We start from the raw sequence: 19,978 nt of genomic DNA on the forward strand, positions 1-19,978 counted from the left end.
CTGGAGAAAAAATGGCTGTGCAAAATCTGCAGTCTGGCATCACAAAATGTAAGCCTTCCATGTACAATGATAAATCTCCTGAGAGATGGATTTACGTGCCTTCAACAAGGTGGGAATCGCCAAGTCCAACAACCCTGTCTCTTAGAACCTTGCTTTCAATAGCCAAGCCATCAAGGCCAGTGACTGTAAAGCAGGGTGGAAGATCGGTCCTTGGGACAGAAGATCTCTTAGTAGAGGCAGCCGACAGGGGATGTCCATGACCAGCTGCACCAAGTTTGCATACCAGGGTTGCCGAGGCCAGTCCAGAGCCACCAGAATGACCAGTACCCCTTCGGCATCTATCCTGCACAGCAGACAAGGGAGAATTTTGAGGGGGGAAATAAGTTGATAATGACTTCACAGAGCCAACAGGGTGTCTGTGGTAACCGCCAGGGGATCCCTTACCACAAATCTCGACATCTTCCTGTTGATATGGAAGGCCAGAAGATTCACATCTAGTGTGCTTCACCGCAGACAGATTTGATGAAACATGTTGGAGTGTAGAGACCACTCTGTGATCCAGCGTCTGACAACTGAGGTAATCCTCCTGGCATCCACCAGCCCTGAACTGACCTCGGACCCAGAACCCCCCTCCCCCCCCAATCCAGGATAGGCTAGCAATCACGGTGACCACTGTCTGGAGAGGGAGAAACCACTTCTCAGCCCACAGAGATGGAGACTGAAGCCACCAGAGAAGGGAAACCTCCACTGAACGGTTTGGATTTCATCTTGAACTTCTGCACTTTCACAAAGCACTTCAGTGCCTTCTATTTTGTAGCCTGACAGAAGAGAGCTGGGAAAGCAATGGGGCCATATCCAGGGACACATCACACATGTGCTTGAGGCTCTGGACCAATTGAACGTTGGACCAGAGCTCAGCCCGCTCAGTGAGCATATGACACACAAAGCCACTGCCAAAACTGGGCAAAGAGCTGAGCTAGCGACCATAAACAGAGCAGGAATCTAGGTCCTAACTCCTAACCGTAGGCAGAAAAAAAAAAACTGAGCCACCTATAGCAGAGATGGGGGTTAGTACCATTTAGGACTGCCAATAGGCCGTGCTGTGTTTTTTTTCTGCCTAGAGTCCTACTCCTGAAGGTGGCGCTATACCTCTATTGTCAAGAATTATGGAAGAGCAGATTCCATCTAAGAAGCTCATGGCGTGCAGTGAAATCAAAGCGATTTCAGTACAGGAAAGAACTTGTTCAACTGTGCAAGACTGAAAGTACAAAATACATAGATACCTGATGAAAAGTCCCCTTTGCTACAAATTAGAAGCGCTGGCTTCATGTATGAAAGTGCACTGTCATCCAACTACTAACTTCTAATGTAACTTTCAATACAATGGACTGCTTCAAGCACAGATATACATGAACAAGAGGAGTTCACCTTTACAAAGAAATACTGTATTTTTTGCTCCATAAGACGCACTCCCCCCCCCCCCCAAAAAAAAAAAATGGGGGAAAATGTCTCTGCGTCTTATGGAGCGAATACTGAGCAGCCCCCCCCCCCCCCCTCCCAATGTTACAATACCGGGCCAGCAGCGACGCAGCCATCTCTCGCTGGGCCTGTCACTCAGCCACAGACAGAGCAGCACGAGTGGCCGAATGGAGTGTGGCCACTCGGGCTGCTCTGTCTTCTGAGTGACAGGCAGGTGCATACATGAATTTCAGTCTGTGCTAGGTGGAGGTGGCACAGGTCAGGCTGCATTTCATGGGAACAGGTCAGGCTGCATTTCATGGGCACTGGTAAATATTTTAGTACACAATTTGGTTCAGAATATTTTTTTTTCTTGTTTTCCTAGGTGCGTCTTATGGTCAGGTGTGTCTTATGGAGCGAAGAATACGGTAATAAATACACATTTTTTGCAGGTAAAAAGAATTAAAAATGTATTTTTATTTTGTTAGGAATCTGTAAAGCATTGCACCCACAAATCAGCAGATTGTGGGTGTAATGCCATGGTAATGCAAACTGTTTGCCCGTACCTCCAATACAGGCAGGCGCTGACAGGAAGACTCAATGAAGACTAGAGCACTAAACAGTGCCCAGGTGGTTAATTAAGAACTACAAGCTGACAGCTGCAAAGAATGTTGGTACTTGTAGTTTTCACATTCACAGAACACTGAATGAATGATGTGGCCGGGCGAGCGGAGCCCCGCATGGCCGCATTTTCTTTATATTGTGACGGAGGGGATCCCCTGCTCGCTGTCAAAACGATATGGGTGTAACATGTTACAAAAGGTGAACTTATCCTTTAAGTGTTGGGTGACAAAGCACTCTAGGGCCAGTTTTCCACTGATGCATACACAGATAAAAGCCTATGTAGGAAAGGATATTGCACCTGTAGCCTTCACTTGCGGGAAGCACAATTTTTTCAGGTGAAAGATTGGTGAAAATACGGACCGGTGATTGTTTCCTTCCAGTCTTTCCATGTTTGTACACAGTATGGTTATCATAGTCCACCTAAAACAGCAACAAGATTTAAAATAAAATGATAACCAGGCCAAAGAGTAACTATGCACATCTCAATAACTACAGATCTACAAAAACATTCCTCCAGATTCTAAACTGGGACACACTGAAGAAAACATATGCAAGGAATAGTATACTGTATGTGACCGAATATGCACTGCAGCACTCACCTGATAATCCAGCATGGCAAACCCAGGAGAAGACTGCAGAATACGAGGCTCAAAAAAGTAGGGAAAAATCCAAAATGTGGGCAGCTCAATGAAACATCCTGATAGGAAGAAAAAAGGTTTTACTATTCACTTGGGAAGGCCTTATGTCATTATTTGATCTGGTCTGCTCATTACAAGTGGAGGCTCTAACTAGTCAGCGCAAAAAGGGAATGAGGATGTGCAATCTGCAGTATTCCACGGTAACCGGTTTTTAACTTGCATCATTATTTAGAAGGCCGAGAAATTCCAACTAATTAATGATTCGATTTTCCCATCAGGGTTCACAGCAAAAATAGGATTTTTATAACAGCTTACCTGTAAAATTGTTTTCTTGGAGTACATCATGGGACAGAGCCTTAAGTAATTACTTAATGGGTTATAGGCCACCTTCAGATGTTGACACTGGTAAACCCAATCAATGAAGTTTACTCCCTATATAACCCCTCCTCCTTCAAGGAGCACATCAGTTTTTGTAGCAAAGCAATATACTTAAATCCCATAAAAGAGGGGAGGGACCTCTGTGTCCCATGATGTACTTCAAGAAAAGGATTTTACAGTTAAGCTGTTATAAAAATCCTATTTTCTTTATCGTACATCATGGGACACAGAGCCTTAAATAATTACTTAATGGGACGTCCCATAGCAATGCTACTTGAGGGGAGGGAGATAACCCGCAGGGTGCCCCCAGACTTGAAGATCTATACTGCTGCCTGCAGAACACTGCGCCCAAAGGAGATATCCTCATACCTCCTTACATCCACCTGATAAAATTTTGTGAATGTATGCACTGAAGACCAAGTTGCGGTCTTGCAGATCTGAGCCATGGAGCCCTGATGACGCACTGCCCAAGAAGCACTAACCGACCTGATAGAGTGCGCCTTAACTTGAAACGGGGGAATCTTGCCCCTTAAATCATAAGTTTGAATTATCACTTGTCGAATCCACTTAGCGACAGTGGATTTCGACGCTGCCTGTCCTTTCTTAGGACCCCCTGGCAGAATCGGTCTTATGAATCAGAGCAGTTGCCTTTAAATAGATTTTCACTGCTCCCACCACATCAAGACAATGTAGTGACTTTTCTTCCCTGGAACATGGTTTTGAAGAAAACGATGGCAGGACAAAATCTTGGTTCAGATGAAAACCTGAGACCACTTTTGGCAAAAAGCCTGGACAAGGGCGTAACACCACTCTGTCCTCATGAAAAATCAAATATGGCTCTTTACAAGAAAGAGCAGCCAATTCTGAAACCCTCCTTGCTGAGGATATAGCGACAAAAAATACCAACTTTCTTGTCAGAAGGACTAAGGAAATATGTTGTATCGGTTCAAAATGGCTGTTTTTGTAACACAGACAAAACTAAGTTTAGGTCCCAAGGGTTCAAGGGAGGTTTAAGGGGTGGATTAAGCCGCATTACCCCTTGTATAAAACCCCGGACTAAAGAATGAGTAGCAAGTGGTCTTTGAAATAAGACCAATAAAGCTGAGACTTGGCCTTTAATAGTACTCAAGGCCAATTTCATTTCTACCCCTAATTGTAGAAAGGCAAGAATTCTGCCTATGATAGATCTCCGAGGGTGCCAACCCTTGGATTCACACCAGGAAACGTAAGCCCTCCAGACACTATAATATATAGTTAAATTTAGAGACCGTAAGGAAGGATGGAATATCGGTTCTCTGAGAGAGCAGATATGGCTGTCACGGAACGTCCCACACTTCGCTTGAGTGCTTCCGTCAGTATACCGCTTCCTAAGTTCTGGAACCCGAGTCCAATGGATCTGGCTATAGGAACCCCCAAGAACTAGACAACACCAGTCTTGGAGTACATCAGAACTACTTTTATTTTGAGATCTCACAGACCTTTATACAGCAGGGATGACTCAAAGCTAACCTAATTAACATGACCTAATTTACTACAAAATGTACCCAGACCAGATGACAGTCTTGTGGGCACCGAGCTTCACACATTAATACAATTAACAATACAAACAACAATCTCCCCCCTCCTCAGCCTAGACCATTCGTCTATTAGCCAGGGCTGGTGGCTAATGTGATCAGCTCTCTCAATTAACATAAACACATGTTGATAACACCAGCATCTCCTCACAGGATGTGTCCCAACAGAATGAATCAGTCTTATCAGCAGGGGGCTGCTGGAGGAATCCCCCCTCCCTCTTCAGGGACACAAATATACAGTAAGGAGTCCCCATACAATATATACATGACTGAGTCCGATTAATACAGTTCAGACTGGATTTCTCATTCACCTCAAATGCTAGGGCCCATAATCGGTGGGCAACAGGCTTGCACACAGTCCTCTCCAACAGCCTCCGCTCTGGCCATGCCCGTGACATTTCTCCCCTTTCAACAGGAGACTAACACAGGAGGAGACCCCAGACGGGTTGACTCCGAAGTTAGTCCATAGTTCCAGTCCTCTACTGCCTGTACCCACACAGTACCCCAAACAAATTATTCCAAACAGTGTATTACTCACCCAGCCATCCTCTGCCTCTCTCAGAGAACATATCTGCCGCTGGGGAGAGGCCTGGACTGGCCCTTCTCCCTGGAATCCTTTCTGCCGCTGGAGAGAAGACAGGGGGACTGGGCTCACTCCATCCTGCTGTTGGGGATCTGGGCCGACTGCCCAGCATCCCTGGGGTATACAGGTGGGGACTGAAGCCCCATCAACCGACACCAGATCAAGCTGCAGTTGTGAGGTGATGACTGCATTCTCTCCTTGGATCCTGATCTGCAGCTCGCGATAGACTGCCACCTCCTCACCTTGGGCCTCCACAATTGCTGCAGGTGTGGGGCAGAGGTCTTGGACCCTCTGTCCGGTTGCCAGCACTTCTGCTGGGGGTTTGCCAGGTGGTTCCTCCTCTACAGAAACGTCTATTAAATCCTCTACCTCTATAACTGGTGTCTGTGGATAGAGGTTCACCATCTCCTGTCCGTGGAACTCAGAAGATGCCATCAGTGCTGAGCAGAGCGCAATGAAGTTTGGCCCTAATCCCAACTCTTCTGCTGGGGGCTCACCCGATGGTTCTTCCTCAGCAGAAAAGTCTATCAAATCCCCTGTCTCTGCAACTGGTGTCTGGGGATGGAGGTTCACCATCTCCTGTCCATGGAACCCAGAAGATGTTATCAGTGCTGGGCAGAGGTTAGCAGAGCTCTGCCCTGTTGTCAGCACTTCAGTTTTGGGGATGGCAATCTCCAGATTTTCCACTGCAGATTCTCTGGCATGCTGCTGGACAGGCACATTCCTCCATCCAAGATCATCCCATGCAGAAACAGGATCATCAAGGTCAGTCAGCACTTGCTGCATCCGCCATAAGACCTCCGCCTCCATAGCTGTGGGGGCAGGTTGGCAAAGCACACTATCGCTCTGCCACATTGCCGACTCTTCAGCCAGGATTTCAGGGTTGTCAGCTGGTATTTCCTGATAGTCCCAGGCAAAGGGAGCCCAGCCCTGGCACTGAGCAATGTCTAGCAGCCGTCTGTAGGCGATCTCTAGCTCCCATTCCTGAACGGCCAGAAACTCCAAATCTTCCTGTGCCCAGTGCACTTCCGAAATGTTCAGTAGCCCTTCTCTGAAATCCATGATTTCGTCCACCCGCCGCTCCAAATCACTCCCAAAGTTAGGGTCCCCTGTCAGCTTCACAAACAGTCCCAAGCCGCCGTAGCTTAAGCCTTCCGTTGGGCTGTCATCCGCTATCCAGGGACATGCTTGGGATACATGCCACCGGAGGGCTCTGTAGCTCTCATCCAGCTTCATCTCTGCCCAGACCAGCCTGCTTAATTCAGCTGTCTGCTTCTTGTGTGGTTTTTCTCCCAAAAACCGCACCCGCAGTCCGTACTGCCACCAGTACCTTTCCTCGATGGAGGGGAGAACTTTTCCCTGGTGTCGCTGCTCACGGGCTAGCGCTTCCTTCCAGAGTTTGCAGCGAATAGAATCACACCATCCCAGCAGGACCTGCTCCGATACTGGTCCTCTGTGCTGTATCTGCATCTCTCGCAACCTCCTTCTGAATTCCTCATCCATGGCGGCTGGTATCTGTACCTCTCCTCTTCTGCTATCTGGACCTTGGATCCAGATGGAAGTTTGGATGTCCCAGACTTTAGGAAGCTATCCCACCGCTGCCACCAATGTCACAGAACGTCCCACACTTCGCTTGAGTGCTTCCGTCAGTATACCGCTTCCTAAGTTCTGGAACCCGAGTCCAATGGATCTGGCTATAGGAACCCCCAAGAACTAGACAACACCAGTCTTGGAGTACATCAGAACTACTTTTATTTTGAGATCTCACAGACCTTTATACAGCAGGGATGACTCAAAGCTAACCTAATTAACATGACCTAATTTACTACAAAATGTACCCAGACCAGATGACAGTCTTGTGGGCACCGAGCTTCACACATTAATACAATTAACAATACAAACAACAATCTCCCCCCTCCTCAGCCTAGACCATTCGTCTATTAGCCAGGGCTGGTGGCTAATGTGATCAGCTCTCTCAATTAACATAAACACATGTTGATAACACCAGCATCTCCTCACAGGATGTGTCCCAACAGAATGAATCAGTCTTATCAGCAGGGGGCTGCTGGAGGAATCCCCCCTCCCTCTTCAGGGACACAAATATACAGTAAGGAGTCCCCATACAATATATACATGACTGAGTCCGATTAATACAGTTCAGACTGGATTTCTCATTCACCTCAAATGCTAGGGCCCATAATCGGTGGGCAACAGGCTTGCACACAGTCCTCTCCAACAGCCTCCGCTCTGGCCATGCCCGTGACACTGGCCGTGGTGGGAGGGACCATGGGCCCTCCACTGCCATCTTTACGATTTCTGCATACCATGACATTCTGGGCCATGCTGGTGCCACCAGAATTACCAGCTTTCTTTCCAGCTTGATCCTGCAAATAAGTCGTGGCAGCAACTGAATAGGGGGGAATGCATAATCAGTGAGAACTGATCCCACAGGGTCACCAACGCATCCATTCCGTATGCGAGTGGATCCCTTGTTCTGGCCACAAAGTTGACTGAATTCATGTTGAACCTGGACGGTAGAAGATCTACGTCCGGAGTCCCCCATCTTTGGCAAACAGCCCGAAATATGTTGGGGTGAAGAGACCATTCCCCTGGGAATAACTGCTGGCGACATAAGTAGTCCGCCTGCAAATTCTGTACTCCCGGAATGAAGCACGAACATTCCTTTCTGCCCAAGTTAGAATATGGTTCACCTCTCTCTGCGCTGAGAGTCTTTTGGCGCCCCCTTGGTGATTGATATAGGCCACAGCTGTGGCATTGTCGGATTTAATCCCGACAGGGGAATCCCGTAACCTGAAAGTCCAGGCCTTTAGAGCCATACATACTGCCCGAATCTCTAGGATATTGATGGGCAAGGTTCTTTCGGGTTCTTGACCACTGTCCTTGGACAGTTGTCTTTTCTAGTATTGCTCCCCAGCCTGAAAGGCTGGCATCCATCGTTACCACTTTCCAGATGACTGGTCTGAAGGATTTTCCTTTCAGCAGATTCTGGGTTAGTAACCACCAAGTGAGACTTTGGGACACTCTTGGGGACAGCTGCATTGGCAAGTCTAAAGCTCAAATTGTTTTGTTCCAAGCAGACAGGATACTGTTTTGCAACAGTCTTGAATGAAACTGGGCATAGGGAACTGCTTCGAATGAAGCCACCATGGTTCCTAGTAACCTCATGCAAAGGCGAATGGAGGGATCACCATTTGACCTGACCATCCGCACCAGCTTTCTTATGGAGTTGATCTTTGCTTGAGGGAAGAACACCCTTTCCTGGGCTGTGTCTATGATCAGACCCAAGTACTCCAGCTTTTTTAGCGGTATTAAGGAAGATTTCTCTAGGTTGAGAATCCAACCCAAACTTTTCAGACAGTTGGTTGTAATGCGTACGCTTTGCTCCAAACGAGCCACCGACCGATCCATTAGCAATAGATCGTCTAGGTACGCTACGACTGTTATGCCCTGTGCCCTTAACCTGGCTAGTGGGGCCAGCACTTTGGTCAACACCCGGGGTGCTGTGGTTAGCCCTAAGGGCAGGGCTTAAGACTGGAAATGCTGATGTTCTAACTCGAACCGCAGAAACTTTTGATTAGCAGGAAATAACGGGACATGCAGATATGCATCCCTGATGTCGATTGATGCCAGAAGTTCTCCTCCTAGGAGGATAGAAACTACTGACCTGATTGTCTCAATGCGAAAGGAGCGGAACTTCAGGAACTGATTTAGATTTCTTAGATCTAGAATGGGCCTGACGTCTCCATTTGGTTTTGGTACCATGAAAAGATTTGAATAAAACCCCAGATCTTGCTCTTTGGTGGGGATCTGTATGATCACCCTTTGAGATATTAATCGGTCTAGTGCCTGAAACAGAGATCGTATCTTCTCTGGATCTTTGGGAACGCTTGACCTCAGGAAGCGAGACGGTGGAAAGTCCTGAAATTCCAGCTTGTACCCCAGCGTTACCGTGGAAATGACCCATCTGTGCTGAATTTCCTCTTTCCAGAGCTCTGAAAACTGCAGAAGTCTTCCCCCCACCTTGGTGAGTGGGGTTGCCTCTTCATGATGAGGCTTTAGGATGCTGCTTTGCAGTTTTCTGACCCCAGGACTTCTTTTGAGCCTGGGTCTGACCCTGAGGTTTTCCTCTAGAGTCTGACGGCGGAGGCCGTCGCCACAGCCTAGAGGCGGAAGCCCCTGGCGCAGGGGAAAGAGCCCGATTAAATGAAGGGCGTTTATACTTTCTTTTGACTGGCAAAAGAATACTTTTCCCACTAGAAATTGTTTGGATATATTTGTCCTAGTCTTCTCCAAATAGTCGCTCCCCATGAAAAAGGAACCCAGTTAGGAGGTTTTTACATGGTGCTTCAGCTGACCAATTTTTTAACCACAGGATTCTACGCATATGCACAAGCTTAAGCGTAAGGCGAGACGCCTTGTGAATAGAATCTTTAATGGCATCTATGGCAAAGCATAATGCTTTTGGTAGTTCAGCCAAAAAAACACTTTTACAGCTTTCTCTTACCTTACAGAGTCTCCCTCTACACGTTGCTGCAACCAGATACAGATTGAGCTTACAGTAAAGACAACAGAGTAAGGTATGTGCATAGACTAGACTCCCTCTAGCGGAGATTTAAGGCATGACAAAATTTCTTCCCTAATGGAAGAAATACATAGATGTTTAATACCCAAGTTTCTTCCCTTACCTTATCCTCACCGCAGGATTTGCTGAATTAAACAATCCAACCTTCACCCATCACGCCGGGCTGTGTAGCAACCCTTCAAGGACTGGGTCCCTAAAACGGGGTTCCAACTGCCTTGGACCTGTAAAGAGCACCCCACTAGGAAAGCTTTAGGTAATGTAACAAGACCTAAGCACTGGGTTCCAGCGCTACATCTGTCTCCATGTGTTCATCTCTAAAGACCGGTCTTTAGAGATGAACACAGACAGATGTCCCATACGGAGGAAGTTGCAGTTTCTTGTGGTTTGCTTTCTGTGAAGATTATCCATCCATCCGTTGTTGATCTGAGCACCATCCTACAGCTACGGTTGCCCTAGATGGAATCTACCACCAATACCTTCAAGCAAGCACTCCCGGGATCGATCAATCCTTAAGCCTATATGACACTAAGCCGTATGGTGATTGTGTCCACCTCCTCCGGTAAGCGTACCCACTTCTGCTACCCATACATCAATCCTGAATGCATGAAGACTTAGAAGCACCATCCATAAACGTTGTTTCTTTCTTCACATAAAGGATATCACGTTTTATATGTCAATGGACTTTTACTCTAATATGGACATTCCTTCCAGTCATTGGAGACTGTCCCTTCATTTTGTCTATTTTGGTCTTTAAATATTAATACGTAATATATACACATAGTATGACAGTGTATCACCCTGTTTTTCACTTCATTATCACTTTTTAATCTTAGAGGAAAACCTGTTAGAGTCTGCAAAAAAGACTTGAGACTGGGGCGGAGGTTCACCTTCCAGCAGGACAACGACCCTAAACATACAGCCAAAGCTACAATGGAATGGTTTAGATCAAAGCACATTCACGTGTTTGAATGGTCCAGTCAAAGTCTAGACCTAAATCCAATTTAGAATCTGTGGCAAGACTTGAAAATTGCTGTTCACAGACGCCCTCTATCCAATCTGACAGAGCTTGAGCTATTTTGCAAAGAAGAATGGGCAAAAATGTCACTCTCTAGATGTGCAAAGCTGGTAGAGACATCCTCAAAAAGACTTGCAACTGTAATTGCAGGGAAAGGTGGTTCTACAAAGTATTGACTCAGGGGGGCTGAATACAAATGCACGCCACACTTTTTACATATTTGTAAAACATTTTGAAAACCATTTATCATTTTCCTTCCACTTCACAATGATGTGCCACTTTGTGTTGGTCTATCACATAAAATCTCAATAAAAATACATTTTGTACATGTAACATGACAAAACATGGAAAATTTCAAGGGCTATAAATACTTTTTCAAGGCACTGTAGGTCGAGGTGTTAAAGCACTGTGATGGTCTAGTGCAGTGGTTCCCAACCTGGGGTAAGTGTAGCTACCAGGGTACATGCCAGGACCTTTAGGGGGTATGCAAAAGAAATATGAATAATGTGGGAAAAGGCAGTGGTGTACCTGTGACTGTAATTAAAGTGTCACAAAGTGACAAAGTGGTTGACAGCTGCCAACTTACCAGGACAGGGATGCGCAAATCATATCACCCGATGCCATGGACATGCAGTTCCGGGTGCCGTGCAGGTGAGTTTTGTTTTTTTTTTTACATTTAGCCTTTGCTGTGGGCAAGCAGCAGGGTTTACTTTATCTTCAGCTGATTCTGTTTTTATTAAAAGTGATCAGAGTGGCTGACTAGCTGCTGGATTGCTTTTAAAAGCAGCTCCCCCATTGTTCACCAGTGTTTCTCAGGCTTACTGTTCTCACCTGCGAGCCCAGGAAACGATCCAGCGGTTTCAGCAGCTGGCCATAGATGTGAGGAGAGACCAGATGTTATTCGCTCAGCAGATGCACTTCAGCTGAGTGTTGAGAGCCTGACACTCGCCTTTCCTTGTGAGCAATTGGTACTCATCACACTGCAAGGCCTCTCCCCTCCCTGCTAGTCCTCGGGTGCAGTGCTGGAGACAGGCAGGGAGGTGAGTAGGCGATAAACAGCGCAATGTTAAAACATTAAAAGTTTAAGTCGCCATAATATCCCTTTAGTTTTTAAAAGCCCCAGACATTTCTAAAAGCAACTCTGCCTAATAAAAAACATGAACCCTTAGCAGCAAGGCTCACTATAACCAGCCTCTGAAAATCCAGGGACGCACCCAATTTATTGACAGCTATAGCTAGACTAAATATTCAAGCTCAGTATGAACTTATGCTTGCTTATTAAAACGACTCCACCGTCACATAAAAAAAAAAAAAAAAAAATGGAATACCTGGCTATCCCATCCTAGCGCATCCAACTACTTAAAAGAGTGTAACTTATCCTTAAGTTTGAAGTACCGTTAAGCCATATATATAATCTCACAATAGTGAGTATACCCCTCACATTTTTTGTAAATATTTTATTATAACTTTTCATGTGACATCACTAAAGAAATGACACTTTGCTACAATGTATAGTAGTGAGTGTACAGCTTGTATAACAGTGTAAATGTTCTGTCCCCTCAAAATAACTCAATACACAGCCATTAATGTCTAAACCGCTGGCAACAAAAGTGAGTACATCCCTAAGTGAAAATGTCCAAATTGGGCCCAATTAGCCATTTTCCCTCCCGATGTCATGTGACTCGATAGTGTTACAAGGTCTCAGGTGTGAATGGGGAGCGGGTGTGTTAAATTTGGTGTTATCGCTCTCACTCTCTCATACTGGTCACTGGAAGTTCAGCATGACACCTCATGGCAAAGAACTCTCTGAGGATCTGAAAAAAAGAATTGTTGCTCTACATAAAGATGGCCTAGGCTATAAGAAGATTGCCCAGACCCTGAAACTGAGCTGCAGCACGATGGCCAAGACTATGCAGCGGTTTAACAGGACAGATTCCACTCAGAACAGGCCTCGCCATGGTCGACCAAAGAAGTTGGGTGCATGTGCTCAGCGTCATATCCAGAGGTTATCTTTGGGAAAAAGACGCATGAGTGTTGCCAGCATTGCTGCAGAGGTTGAAAGGGTGGTGGGTCAGCCTGCCAGTGCTCAGACCATATACTACACACTGCATCAAATTGGTCTGCATGGCTGTTGTCCCAGAAGGAAGCCTCTTCTAAAGATGATGCACAAGAAAGCCAGCAAACAGTTTGCTGAAGACAAGCAGACTAAGGACATGGATTACTGGAACCATGTCCTGTGGCCTGATGAGACCAAGATAACCTTATTTGGTTCAGATGGTGTCAAGCATGTGTGGCGGCAACCAGGTGAGAAATACAAAGACAAGTGTGTCTTGACTACAGTCAAGCATGGTGGTGGGAGTGTCATGGTCTGGGACTGCATGAGTGCTGCCAGCACTGGGGAGCTACAGTTCATTGAGGGAACAATTGCCAACATGTACTGTGACATACTGAAGCAGAGCATGATCCCCTCCCTCTGGAGACTGGGCCGCAGGGCAGTATTCCAACATAACGACCCCAAACACACCTCCAAGACGCCCACTGCCTTGCTAAAAAAAAAAGCGGAGGGTAAAAGGTGATGGACTGGCCAAGCATGTCTCCAGACCTAAACCCTATTGAGCATCTGTGGGGCATCCTCAAATGGAAGATGGAGGAGCGTAAAGTCTCCAACATCCACCAAATCTGTGATGTGATCATGGAGGAGTGGAAGAGGACTCCAGTGGCAACCTGTGAAGCTCTGGTGAACTCCATGCCCAAGAGGGTTAGGGCAGTGCTGGAAAATAATGGTTGGCACACAAAATATTGACACTTTGGGCCCAATTTGGACATTTTCACTTAGGGGTGTACTCACTATTGTTGCCAGTGGTTTAGACATTAATGGCTGTGTGTTGAGTTGTTTTGAGGGGAAAGCAAATTTACACTGTTATACAAGCTGTACACTCACTACTTTACATTGTAGCAAAGTGTCATTTCTTCAGTGTTAAAAGAACAAAATATTACAGCGCACACATGCAAAAAAGACATTTACCTCCAGCAAGGCTAGTTTAAAACACTTAGACAAATTCAAAAAACATTATCAAAAAATATGGGGATTTGGTCACACCATATTGCTATATGACGCTAAGCACACTTACTGCGACAAAGTACCCCATGATTAGTGGGTCCTACACTGTCCATAGATTGGGAGATCCTGCATCTCTGTACCAAGAGAGCTCTGTAGGAGTGTAGGAGTGTAGGAGGGAGGGCTGAACCCATGGGACAGCAATGGACAGAATTGTGACAGTGCTGCTGTAACTCGGTGTAAAGTAAGTGACAAGTGAACCCAAAATCAGGACCACAGAAGCACCACGACTCAATGCTGACTAGCTGTACACTGAATCAGAAGCACTGGGTGAAGTTTGTGGGGAGTCCTGGTGCTCCTGTAACCCTGATTTTAAGTACAATTACTACAGTATTTAAATGATCAAAAGTATACAGCTTATGGACATGTTTCTGGTGTTAACAGTGTGGTACTAACCGATTTGGAAGTGGGGGGTGGGGGGCACACAAATGATCGAACTGGGGGGAACCACTGGCTTAGTGGTTAGCGTTTCTGTGTGCCGAGCACTATATTTAATTCCTATTAGCAACACTAACTGCATGTTAATTGACTATAGCATGTGTTGGTTTGTCCGACTGTTCAGAACTTGAGAATGTGAGTTCCATTAAAGCAGGGAGTATTGTGAATGGTTTTCTTTGCTTTATGAAAAGCTTCATATTATTTTCATGATTTTTCCCTTTAAAAAAAAGCAGGGCAAAAAATGACCTGGAGTTTTTATCTTTTAAATGTTATCCAATCCATATAGAACACAATGTGGCAGCTCTATATAAACACACAAAAAGTCTTTAATCAAGTGAAACAGTTTGCAGAAAGACTAGAATCAAAAAGAGGCAGCAGTACGCCCTCTAGTGGATATTTAGCCTAACATGTCCAAACACTAAACTGAGCCAGAAAATGTAATAATCAGTACCAGCATACCTGTGATTGATGGTGTTCTCCACATCGCACTCATTTTTTTAAAGCTGAAAGCCAATGGTTCCACTAAACCGCCAAATGGTGGGTCAGTCACCATGATAATCCCTTCTCCATTATTTTCCTGCAAGAAATTCTGACATATTTCCTTTGGAGCCTGAAAGACCCAACATATTGGTTAACACAGATGTCATCGTCATTTACATACATGCTGGCGTGTTATTTAAAGATGAACTCTAGGCATATAGTAAAGACAATAATTAATACATCTCTGTCATCAACAAATTTATTTTTAAATACAGGCAGCACAAATACCAGAATCTGACCTGGTTTGAGGCTCTTGCAGTCCCTGTTCATCAGGGATGGGGTGTGAGTGGAAGAAGCCGTGCAAGGAGCCAATCAGTGCCTGTGCTAACAAGAAGCATGTTGATAGGAAGAGAAAAGTTCATTGCAGTGCTGCTTCTCCAATCACTGTCCAGTTGCAGACTGGGGAGGGTCCAGGGCAACCTGGGCCCAGAGGAAGTGGGTTGAATTATGCTGGCCAGTAGATGGAGGCCATCTAGTGGCAGAAGAAAAGTACTGTGGGGAAAATCTCTGCACTTAAAGCGGTTGTATACCTTTTTTTTTTACTTTTACCTACAGGTAAGCCTATAATAAGGCTTAACTGTACGGTTTAGGAGATATTACCCTCGCAATGAGCCGCTGACTGCAGCGGCGCATGCACACAGGGGATTTTCATCTGACAGCCCGGCAAACTCCGGAGCTTGCCGGACAGAAGTCTCCCGCGCGCATGCGCGGGAGTAACGACATCGCAGCTCCGGCTACTCACAGCGCCGGAGCCGCGATACCCGGAAGACACGCCGAGGGGAAATGTCAGCTCCCTCGGCGTGGACAGGGTGAGATGCCGGCGCCTCGTTCTAAGGTAAGTATAAGTAAGGTAAGTAAGTATCTCATAATGAGCTAGTATGCTGTGCATACTAGCTCATTATGCCTTTTCCCTTGCAGGTGTAGGGAAAAAAAAAAAAAACCCAGCGGGTATACAACTGCTTTAAGGTGAATATTCCAGGAAAGACTGGTTTAATCATTTTTTTTTTTTTTTTAAAGGCTATTCATTAGTATCATGTTATTTTTAGCTAGAGTTCTGCTTTAAAAAGCTTTATAGCCATTTAGAAAAAAGGATGAGAAAATCTGTGAATTTTCATTTTTAGAGGTTTTTGAATTTGAAAGATGTCTCCAGGCTGCAGACAATCATTTACCAATCACCTGGATTCTTCAACTGGTCTCTACAGACCAGTAGATCGATGTGGAAGTATTCCGGCCATTGGAAAACTTATGAATCAGCAATTCTCTGGAAATAAACATTACTACTCATTACAGTTTTTTTGTATTTATATAAGAAAGACCAGACAGATTGCTATAGCAAAATAGCTAGTTCTTCCTGTAAACCAGTGGTCTCCAAACTGGAGGCCAGAAGGGTACTTTTGCTTGCTTTTATCTGGCCCTAGGGGTGCCATTTTATTCACGCACACCAATAAAGGGCACAATTCTTCCTAATAACACCATTGACAGTGCACAATTCCTACTGATGACATCAACATTGAGACAGTCCCTCCCAATGACACCAACGATGGGGCACAATTTCTATCAATGGCACCAACAATGGGGCCCAATGGCCCCAATAATGGGGAACAATTCCTCCCAATGATGGGGGATTGTGTACTCCCACTGATGCATGGACATTTTGTACTCCCGATGGCCACAGTCCTGCTCTCTATGTAGTAAAGCAAGGATGCAGACAACAGCCCTGAAACCTCCATTATTCTATCTCTGAGTGTAATATAAGAAACCACTAGGTGACCCAGCTCAGCAGCATTTGTTCTGCAAGAACAAAACATCAGTTTTGAGTAGAATCATCTTTTATTTAACAATTAATCGGAGACTAGAATGGTTTTGTGCCAACTTTAAACAAATGGTTTTCCATATTTTTTTTAATATATATTCCAAGTCTTTGTTTTACAAATGACTATGTAATACAGGGTGCACCGATGGCACAGTTATGACAGTGTAATAAGTTTTTTCAGATTACACTGCAGACACTGTTTGCCTTCAGGCTCTCTCCTGTCTGAAACTATGCGTCAGCCTGGAGCCTAGAGCTCCACTTGCTGGCTTGAAACAAGAATAATAAATATTCATATGCAATATTTCATAGGCATGTGTGAAAAAATAACCACTTGCTGCCAAATCACGTAGATGTATGCGATTGACTGCAAGTGGTTATACTGGGGTTATAGCTGTCCGCCATAAACCCAGTATTTTTTTTTTTTTTTTAGAGCCGGTGAAGCTCTACAAAGTGAAAGCAATCCTAGTGGCGAATTAGCCACTGAATTGTATTTACGGGCAGCGAATTTGGGTGATCAGAGACGATTAGGTCTCCTATTGTAAGCAGGTGGACAAAGAATTCCCTCTCTTCCAGTTTCCCTGGTTGTAAACAGCACCATTTTAATAGTGAAAGCATCTGATCACACTGATCTTGGTGTGATCAGATGCATTTAAGGGCAGAGGAGACATCTGGGGTTGAATAGACTGCAGATGTCTCCATAAAGAGCACCTGTCACTGCCCATGTTTACATTCCTTGCGATAGCAATAAAAGTGATTAAAAAAAGGAAATAAAAGAAATACTGTAAAAATAAAATAAATTGAATATTTTTTTTTTAAGCGCTAGACCACCTTTGTAACTCTAAACTGGTACTCTGTAAAAAAATTTTAAAGCGTTGCCTATGGAGATTTTTAAGTATCGTAGTTTGCTGTCATTCTACAAGCGTGTGCAATTTCAAAGCATGACATTTTAGGCATCTATTTACTTGGCATAACATCATCTTCTACATTTTACAAAAAAAAAAAAAAAAAAAAAAAGGGTTATATATTGTTTCTTTTGCATTCAGATTTATCAAAGTGTATTTTTTCCCCAAAAATTGCATTCTAAAAACCGTTGCATATTCTTTCTTCTTTAGGTCCTCTTCTAAACAAACAAAAAAATATATATATATATATATATATATATATATATATATATATATATATATATATATATATATATATATATATATATATTTTATTAAAAATAGGCCAGGTCTTTAAGTTGTTAAAAAAAATATTTAGCTATAACCATTACAAATAAAATATGGGCAAAAGAATGCCACAATTCCCGACAGTAAAAGGGACGGAGTACACAAGTAAAGAAAATAATATCAATCAGCAAGAGCACAATATAGCTTATTTACAAGCTAGAATAAATAAAAGCGGGTGTCTTAGAAGCCTGTCATTTTTTGTAAGTGCTGCTCAGAAAATGACAGTAAAATATGAATGGTGCTGTAGCTAACACCTCCACTTTTCTTTTTTCCAGAGCTGGTAAATTGCTCCAGCATCCATCGGTGAAAAGCAGGTTGAAGACAATTCTTTTTAAAGCTTACCTCTCCACCAAAAAAATGATGATTGAACATGTTGTAGTGACAAAAATCATATTTGCTGTAAAACTGGGAATACCTAAAAAAAAAAAAAAAAAAAAAAAAAAAAAAAAAAAGGAGTCAGCTGCTGTATTGGACATTTTGTAGCAAAATATTAATCGAGTGCTCTATTCTTTATAAAAAATAACATCTTGCAATAAAGTCACAATCTTAGCTCTTTCTAACTAAATCAAACTGTCTTCCTTGATGTGCCATGAAAAAAAGACAACAAATTGCCATTATCCTTGCTCCAGGGGCATTAATGCCTTATGAACTTTAGTCTTTTTTTGTGCCCTCCATCTTCTGTTTCTGTCTGCTTTGCTTTTTTAGTTCTGGTATTCATCCTATTCTGCATGGCCATATTTGTAAGCCTATAAAACACCGGTTTGTTGTCCACAGGCCCACGGAGGTATCACCCGCATGATGGAGCATTAGTGGGAGGTTGCACAGCACAGAATTATGCTAAAAATAAAAAACTACAAACTCATCAAGAAGCTATGTGTTTCCTTGCGTATCTGTATGGATTTGGTTTTAATAAAATGTTTGGTGTCAGCAGAGCAGCTACTTCAATAACCCATAATACATTTTCACTTAGCGCTCATTGTTGACTGCCTTGCAGTTTAAATAACTGCTTGAACTCATGGAGGTGTTCCTTACTGCTGTAAGTGTGTTGTCCATGTCAGCAAATTTATACTAACTGCTGGCCAGCTCCAGGACTAATAACCCTATGGGGGTTATTTACGAAGGGCAAATCCACTTTGCACTGCAAGTGCACTTGGAAGTGCAGTCACTGTAAATCTGAGGGGTAGATCTGAAATGAGGGGAAGTTCTGCTGATTTTGTCATGCAATCATGTGCAAGCTAAAATGTTGTTTTTCATTTTCCTTGCATGTTCCCCTCGGATTTACAGCGACTGCACTTCCAAGTGCACTTGTAGTGCAAAGTGGATTTGCCTTTCGTAAATAACCCCTTATGACTGAAAGTATTACAAGTTGCTGGATCAAGAAGAGGTTCTGAATATTCAAAAAGTAGCCAGAGAGGTCTGTGTAGAAAACACTTATGTATTCTATATATTAGGCATCACTAAAAATAGTGGACTGCTGTCTGTTCTATCCGAATTGCTGGCCAGCCCCCCTTCTCAACAGTGATTGGTTGTTAGGACTGCCTGCTTCCTCACATCCAATGATGTCACGTGCGCATCACAGGAAGCGGAGGATCCCTCCATCAAGTCCTGCAATCTGCTCTGCCTTCTGGCTCTCACCTCCCACCTACCTGGTGCTATAAGGTATGGGGGCACTTAACGTAAGGGGACACCTGATGTAACGGGACACAGGAAAAAAAAAAGGAGTATAATTATTTTATTTTTTTACATATTTTTCACTATGGTGACACTGTACTACTCTGGGGAGGTGATCATGATTTTTTTTTCTACTATGATTATTACAGTGATGACTTGATCTCTGTTAAAAGCAATCATTTTTGTGAATGGCAGCCATTGTGTACTATTGTGATAGCTGTAATTGGCCACAGCTATCACATGATACAGATCTGCTGTGACTGGCCTCTGTACCATGTGATCAATCACAGACACTG

General features: G+C 44.2%; 1 protein-coding gene across 2 annotated transcripts in view; it reads right to left on the bottom strand.

Moving 5' to 3' along the window:
- The window catches only part of ZCCHC4 (zinc finger CCHC-type containing 4), a 73,283-nt gene that overhangs the window by 18,693 nt on the left and 34,612 nt on the right, over positions 1-19,978 (bottom strand). For both annotated transcript variants that reach the window (XR_012237056.1, XM_073609169.1), the window contains exons 6-9: positions 18,354-18,426; positions 14,889-15,039; positions 2,682-2,779; positions 2,381-2,502 (exon numbers count right to left, since the gene is read on the bottom strand). Coding sequence is in view for 1 of the 2 variants with exons in the window: in XM_073609169.1 (XP_073465270.1) it covers positions 2,381-2,502; positions 2,682-2,779; positions 14,889-15,039; positions 18,354-18,426 (444 nt within the window). In the remaining variant the exon portion in view is untranslated. The remainder of the gene's footprint in view (positions 1-2,380; positions 2,503-2,681; positions 2,780-14,888; positions 15,040-18,353; positions 18,427-19,978) is intronic.

The sequence above is a fragment of the Aquarana catesbeiana genome, linkage group LG01 (genome assembly GCF_042186555.1).
Source record: "Aquarana catesbeiana isolate 2022-GZ linkage group LG01, ASM4218655v1, whole genome shotgun sequence".
Lineage (NCBI taxonomy): Eukaryota > Metazoa > Chordata > Amphibia > Anura > Ranidae > Aquarana > Aquarana catesbeiana.